Raw genomic sequence first — 7,295 nt, 5'->3', positions numbered from 1 at the left:
CAGCAGGTCTTGGATGGAGGCAGAGGTGGGGGTCCTAATACTAGCTGAGGACCCTGACCTCTGGGCTCTCTGCTCATGAAGGTGTCTGTTCCACAGCACATCACTGCCCCATCCCCGGGAATCCATCCGTAACTGTGCACTCAGCATGGACCAGATCCCAGACCTGCACTCTCCCGTGTCCCCCATCTCTGAGAGCCCCAGCTCCCCCGCCTATAGTACCGGTATGTCCAGCGGAGGGGGTAGGGGCAGGTAGGGGGATCTGGTGGGAGTAGCCTTGTGTGCGCACGTGTGCACTATCTTTGACGACTTCTGTTACAGTATGTGATCATGTGTGTTTCTACCTCTTTTCTGAGAGCAATGCCCTGCAAGAGTTGACACTAAAAACTTGCCAGCAGAACTATCGATGTTGACATGCAAAACATCCACGGCTTGTTCATTCTGCAATGACTCATTGAGTCCCTGTTGGGTACCAGGCACTGTGCATGTGGTTTCCAGTGCATTCTCCTGAATGTTACTGAATCTGCCTCCAGTGCTGTGAAGTGCATGTGGTCAGCAACACTCAGCCCCCATTGGTCAAGTGCCTCCGTGTGTGGTGCTCTGCCAGGCCCTGCATCGGCTGGGACTTAATGCATCCCGGATTCCAAATGGTGGGCTCAAACCGGACTCATCATGCTTGCTTTAGTCTTTTAAATAGACTTTTTCAGAAAAGTTCTAGATTCACAGCAAAATTGAGCAGGAAGCCCAGAGCGCTGTGCTTTTTTTAAATACAAAGAAAATTTCTACTGTAGAAACATGCCACTAGTTCATTTCTGGAAGAAAACAAGTGTTTTCAACAGGCCATACTGCATATTGCCCACCTGGCAGGAAAAGCTCGCAGACAGAGGTGCATCCCGAGAGGAACCTTTGCTGGGAGACAGTGTTGCCATGTTGCTGTCTATATGGGTTGTCACAAATTCTTCTATAAACACGGGCCTGCCAGCTTGTCATAACTGCCAACTTGCCTTCAAAACAACACCCTTGGGTGTAAACGTTAATATGCCTTGCCACAAATTATTTATCGGACAATTTCTAAGCAATGCGGCTCAGGGAAGTACCCAGGAGTGAGGACTTAACACCTGGTTTTAAATCCCAGCTCTATGCTTTGCTGGCTGGGTGACCTCAGGCAGGTCAGCTGGCCTCTATGAGCCTCAGTTTTCTCATCTGGAGAATGGGGATCATAAAAGTACTGACGCACAGGATGTTGAGAGGGTTAAAAGGACTAATGTGCAGAGAAGGATCTCGTAGCCAGTAAGAGCTCAATAAACATCACCTCTAATTTTGGATGATAGTTACCGTTTTGACCGGTATATCTCCAGCATGTCACCAGTTCCCAGGACACATGTACTCAATAAATCATTATTACTAATTCATTGAGAAATAATTCCATACGATGAACTCCAGCAAGTGCTTAGCTTCTCTGAATCACGGAAAGCTCCTTCAAGTAGCTCCGTCGTTCCCCAAGGCTACAGCAGCCTTAGGGTAGGAAAGTGAGACTCCTGGGGTCCAGGTAATTTCAGAGTACCACTGAGAGCTGGTCAGTGTGCCAGAGTCTGCTGGGCTGGGCCTGGGTCCAGGGAGGTGGGGCTATCACCCATGTAGGGTGGATGGAGCCTGTCCTTTGGAAAGGGGGTGGGGGAACCTCACTGCGTGGGGAGTCATGGAAACTAGTCCTCTCTCTTTATCTCCCTGCAGTGACCCGTGTCCACACCGCCCCTGCCGCCCCCTCAGCCACAGCGCTGCCTGCCTCCCCTGTCACCCGCCGCTCCAGTGAACCCCAGCTGTGTCCTGGAAGTGCCGGGGAGTCGGACAAGGGCCCTTACTCCAGCCCCCCACACACCCGCTGCGAGGCCTCCCCATCACCGTCACTCAGCAGCTACAGCGACCCGGACTCTGGCCATTATTGCCAGCTGCAGCCTCCTGTCCGTGGCAGCCGAGAGTGGGCAGCAGCTGAGGCCTCCAGCCGCCAGCCCAGGAGCTATGGGGAGAGGCTTAAGGAACTGTCAGAAAATGGGGCCCCCGAAGGAGACTGGGGTAGGACCTTCACAGTCCCCATCATGGAAGCCACCTCTTCCTTCAACCCAGCTACCTTCCAGTCACTACTGATCCCCAAAGATAACCGGCCACTAGAGATGGGCCTCCTGCGTAAAGTCAAGGAGCTGCTCGCAGAGGTCGATGCCCGGACGCTGGCCCAGCATGTCACCAAGGTTGACTGCCTGGTAGGTGCTGGGTGCACACTGGGGCAGGAGGAGCACCTCCATCCTCTGGCTTTGGGGCAGGGGTCAGGGTGGTGAGGAGCTGGCCCCAAATTCCCAAGTATAGCGAATGGGCCTGGATTCTGACTTCATGGCCGTCCTTCACTTGCTGTGTGACTCTGACTAATCACTTTACCTGGGCCCCAATTTTCTCCTTTAAAAAAAGCAAAAACCGAGATATTCTTGCTTCCTCCAGATGTCAGTTTGGCGCTGGAACCAAGGAGTCCTGAAAGCCAGTGGCATCTGGCTGCCTGGGACACTTTCTGAGCCTGGTGAAAGTCAGTCTGGCTGGTCCAGGGAATACAACAGGCCCGACTTCCCGTGTCCACCCCCCCTAGTGGACAAAACTCATTGCCTAGGTCCATAAATTGTGAATGCCTGGGCCTTTGCTTTGGATGAATCTTGACCATCTAAGAACCCTGACTTGCTCTCAGTCTCAGTTTCTCTCTCTGAAGTTTGTGGCGGGAGGGCTTGGTTGCACTGGTCTCCAATGAGCTCAAGAAGCAAGAAAACAAACAGTGCTGAGAGGTAGCTCTGTGAAGAGTGCTAGGCGTGAAGGGAGCAGCCCTGGGTTCTAGGCCCACTGTGTGACCTTGGACAAGCCCTTTCCCCACCGGACCTCAGGTTTGCCTTCTGGAATAAGGGTGTCCTGGGCACCTCTGGCCCATGTCAGACACCTCTGGGCATTTTCCCATTTATCCCGCGTTTCACAGATGGGGAGAATGAGGCTCATTTTGCTCCATGTCAGAGGGTTAGCAGTAGAGCTGGAATTCAAACCCAGCCTCCCAGCCAGGCTGCCCTCCAAGATAAAGCTCCCTGACTCCCAGATGGCTTGAGCTAGCCGTGACAGAAAATTAATCAGCCCTCTGGGCGTCCTTGTAGGTTGCTAGGATACTGGGCGTTACCAAGGAGATGCAGACCCTAATGGGAGTCCGCTGGGGCATGGAGCTGCTCACTCTCCCCCATGGCCGGCAGCTACGACTAGACCTGCTGGAAAGGTAAGGCGAGTACACAAGGGGACTCACGGGGAACCCCCTGGGCTACCGCGCGGCCCTTCGCTGTGGCCGGTTGGCCAATCACAGCCTCTCACCCCGGCTCCCAGGGGTTCTGGCCACGCCCCCTATCCCATTGACCAATCGCTCCTTCTCCATATCCAGCTCCAAGTAATCTTGGTTTCCCAAAGACCGAGTCCTTTATCTCCGAATTCACATTTTGCCTCCTCTTGACCGATCACAATCTGTGAGCCTTGGCCCTCTCATCAGCTCTGGCTTCTCTCCTTTTCTTTCTTAGAACAGCTCTACCAGATGATTTCCGATGATTTCCGCTGATCGGTCACAAGCCTCTCAGCCTGGCGCTCTAGGGCCTCTGGCCCCGCCCCCTGACTTATACTGACCAATCAGAAGTCCTTAACTTTGCTTTTCCTCACTCTGGCCGCGCCCCCTAATCTCATTGACCCTTTACAATCTCTCGCTCTTGGCTCTGCCCTCTGCCCCTCAGCTCTCAACCACAAGGACCCCCAACACTAGGTCCCTGGCCCCGCCCCTCTGACCTGGCTGCTCCGACAGGTTCCACACCATGTCCATCATGCTGGCCGTGGACATCCTGGGCTGCACGGGCTCCGCTGAGGAGCGGGCAGCTCTTCTGCACAAGACCATCCAGCTGGCGGCCGAGCTTCGGGGGACCATGGGAAACATGTTTAGCTTCGCTGCAGTCATGGGCGCCCTGGATATGGCCCAGGTACTGAGGGGCCCACATAGAGCTGGGCATAAGCTAGTCTCTGTCCGGAGGAGCCCTAGGATGTGTTCCTTTGGGATAGCTGTATATTGAATCAGGAAGAACTTTGTGACCTTCTAGGCAGCATTGGTGACAGGGTAACTGGGAGAACTGAGTCCTTTAAGTGCTGACCTGCTCCCAGACAAAGTCTTCCCTTTTCCCTGCTCTCAGTTTCCCCACCTGTAAAATGAATGAGGAGCATTATATGAGTTTAAAGAATAAATATAAAACGGCACTCATTTAGCAAGCACTCACTATATGCTAGGTGCTCCATCGAGTACTTTAGAAGCACCAATTCCTCAAAAAAAATCTCATGAAGGGAGTGCCTTTACTGTTCTCATTTCACTTATGGAGAAACTGAGGCAGAGCAGTACTTGCCTAAAGTCACATTCAGAGGCTGAAAAAGTTGGGATTCAAACTAGGTCTGTCTAATTTCACAGCCCGGACCTCATCCACACTACACTGCCTCTCCTTTGCCTCCTCAACAGTGACAGCAGGATCCCAGAGCAGTGGCTCAACTCCCAGCTCTGCCACTTATTTTTGGAATGACCTTGGGCAAGTCATTCCCCTCTCTGAGACTTAGTTCCCTCATCTGTAAAATGGGTTGTTGGGAGAGCTTCATGGGAAACGTGTGAAAAGCAGTCAGCACTGTCCCAGATTCATGAATGGTGACTATACTAATAATTATTATCCCACATCTGGGTGTCCGCTTGGCAGAGTGGCCTGTGGCCCCAGCAGGCCCCTTCCCTGGCCGGTCGCTTACAGTCTGGTCTCCCCAGATTGCCCGGCTGGAGCAGACATGGGTGACTCTGCGGCAGCGACACACAGAGGGAGCCATCCTCTACGAGAAGAAGCTCAAGCCATTTCTCAAGAGCCTCAATGAAGGCAAAGGTACCTCTCCCACCTTGCTACGTGACCTTGGACAGGTTCCAGCCCTCTCTGGGCCAGCAAAGACTCTCCCCGTGGGGAGGATGATGAGGGCTTGACTGAGCTTTGTGCAGGCTGTTCCCCCACTCACTTTCTGCACCTGGCAACTGTGTATGCCACGTCCAGGTCCAGCCTCAGCCCCTGAGCTTGGCCAAGGCTGCAGTGGGTTCAGCTGGAGAAATTTGAAGGGTTTGTCTCAGGAGTCAGAATCCCTGGGGGGGTCTCTCTGGGACCTCAGGCAGGCCCTTTCCCCTAAAACATCCTCGGTTTCTGGGACCGTGGTGGATGGCTGGGCCCTCGGAGACCTCTAAGCACCGTGTGTCCCTCCCTGCAGAAGGCCCGCCGCTGAGCAACACCACATTTCCTCACGTGCTGCCACTCATCACTCTGCTGGAGTGTGACTCCGCCCCGGCCGAGGGCCCCGAGCCCTGGGGCAGCACAGAGCACGGCGTGGAGGTGGTGCTGGCCCACCTGGAGGCCGCCCGCACTGTGGCACACCACGGCGGCCTGTATCACACCAATGCCGAGGTCAAGTTGCAGGGTGAGTCATGGGTTGCAGCTGGGGGCGATCCCGCCACTGATCCTGCCAGCCTGGGCCTCCCTCCACATGACTTGCTCTCCCCTCTCCTCCAAACACCCCTTCACATTTCTCCATCCCTCTTTCCTGCATGTTTCCCTGACTTCTTTTTCTCACCCCTTTTCTTCACTTATTCAGCAGTCTGACAAGCAGTTGTTAGTGGCAGGCACCAGGTTTGGTGCCGGGGACAAAGAGCTGATTCAAAGAGCACCATAGCTGTGTATCTTAGCTTCTCTGAGCCTCAGGTTTCTCATCTGTGAAGTGGGCATCCTAACAGGCCTACTTTACAAGGTTGTTTACAGAGCACTCGGCCTGGGGCCCTGGGGCTGAGGCAGACCTGCCCTGCCTTCAAGGAGCTCACAGTCTAATAAAAAAGTAGAACTCCTGGGCTTCCCTGGTGGCGCAGTAGTTAAGAATCCGCCTGCCAATGCAGGGGACACGGGTTCGAGCCCTGGTCCAGGAAGATCCCACAGGCCACGGAGCAACTAAACCCGCAAGCCAGAACTACTGAGCCTGCGCTCTAGAGCCCACGAGCCACAGCTACTGAAACCCGCACACCTAGAGCCCGTGCTCCACAACAAGAGAAGCCACCGCAATGAAAAGCCCACACACCACAACAAAGAGTAGCCCCCCGCTCACCGCAGCTAGAGAAAGCCCGCACACAGCAACAAAGACCCAACACAGCCAAAAATAAATAAAATAAAATAAATTAATTTAAAAAAAAGTAGAACTCCTCCTTGTGGAAGGAGCAGAGAGATAGCATCTTCAGATAATCCACCTTTCACTTTTCTAGGCAGTATTTAAGTCACAAAAGTTGTCTGTAGACCAAGTGGAAATAACAGCTGAGCAAAACCAAGATAAAACAAATCACCAACAATTACCTGGAGGTAAATGCCATGAGCATCTGGCATGTGTCTTCCCTGCCTTTCTTCTTCAGAAAGGACAAAAAAGAAACTATTTTTTTACATTTACTTACAAAATATATACACATTTCTTAGGAAAAATTATGGAATTTACAGAAAAATACAAAAGAGAAAAGAAAAATCTCCCCCCCAAATTAATTTTAATATTTTATCTTATAGTCATTTTTAAATTATATGTTGCAAATAGTAGGACAAAGACTGGGTGCTAAACTGCTTGGTCATGTTCATCAGCAAACCTTGTGGGATCCCTGGTGGAGGTGGGGGGAGGTCCCTTGGAATGAGGCCCTGAGGCATGTAGTGGCTCCAAGCGGGAGTCCCAGCCTCCGCAGCTGGATGGTGGTTCCCTGACCCCTGTGCCCCACCCTGCAGGGTTCCAGGCCCGGCCAGAGCTCCTCGAGGTGTTCAGCACCGAGTTCCAGATGCGCCTCCTCTGGGGCAGCCAGGGTGCCAGCAGCAGCCAGGCCCGGCGCTATGAGAAGTTTGACAAAGTCCTCACTGCCCTGTCCCACAAACTGGAGCCTGCCGTCCGCTCCAGCGAGCTGTGACCCCCATGGACCCTTCCCCTCTGCAGCTGCGGGCAGCAACAGGGACAGAAGGGCACAGACCTTTCCCCAGAGCACCCCAGGGACACTGTGATCAGCCCGAGAACGTTCTGGGTTCAACTCCAGGATCTCCCTTGCACCTCCAGGGTCCTACGTGGACTCTGGGCTCCATCCCACCTGCTACTCACTCACCAAGTTTTCCTTCAGGAAGAACTGGAAGCCCCGTTTCTCCCTCCAGCTTCTGCTTCTCCCCTTCCTGCTG

At 53.5% G+C, this 7,295-nt stretch overlaps 1 protein-coding gene across 4 annotated transcripts in view; it reads left to right on the top strand.

The window, feature by feature from the left end:
- The window catches only part of SH2D3C (SH2 domain containing 3C), a 31,179-nt gene extending 23,884 nt beyond the window's left edge, over positions 1 to 7,295 (top strand). For 2 of the 4 annotated variants that reach the window (XM_007471736.1, XM_007471737.1), the window contains 7 exons: positions 97 to 221; positions 1,732 to 2,255; positions 3,174 to 3,289; positions 3,857 to 4,028; positions 4,844 to 4,955; positions 5,326 to 5,532; positions 6,861 to 7,295. In XM_007471736.1, the coding sequence (XP_007471798.1) occupies positions 97 to 221; positions 1,732 to 2,255; positions 3,174 to 3,289; positions 3,857 to 4,028; positions 4,844 to 4,955; positions 5,326 to 5,532; positions 6,861 to 7,036 (1,432 nt within the window). In that variant the 3' untranslated portion in view covers positions 7,037 to 7,295. The remainder of the gene's footprint in view (positions 1 to 96; positions 222 to 1,731; positions 2,256 to 3,173; positions 3,290 to 3,856; positions 4,029 to 4,843; positions 4,956 to 5,325; positions 5,533 to 6,860) is intronic. The other 2 variants (XM_007471735.1, XM_007471738.1) reach the window with 1 other exon arrangement.

The sequence above is a fragment of the Lipotes vexillifer genome, unplaced genomic scaffold (assembly GCF_000442215.2).
Source record: "Lipotes vexillifer unplaced genomic scaffold, Lipotes_vexillifer_v1.1 scaffold98, whole genome shotgun sequence".
Classification (NCBI taxonomy): domain Eukaryota; kingdom Metazoa; phylum Chordata; class Mammalia; order Artiodactyla; family Lipotidae; genus Lipotes; species Lipotes vexillifer.
The sequence above is the reverse complement of the archived record's forward strand: the minus strand, read 5'-3'. Positions and strand labels throughout refer to the sequence as shown.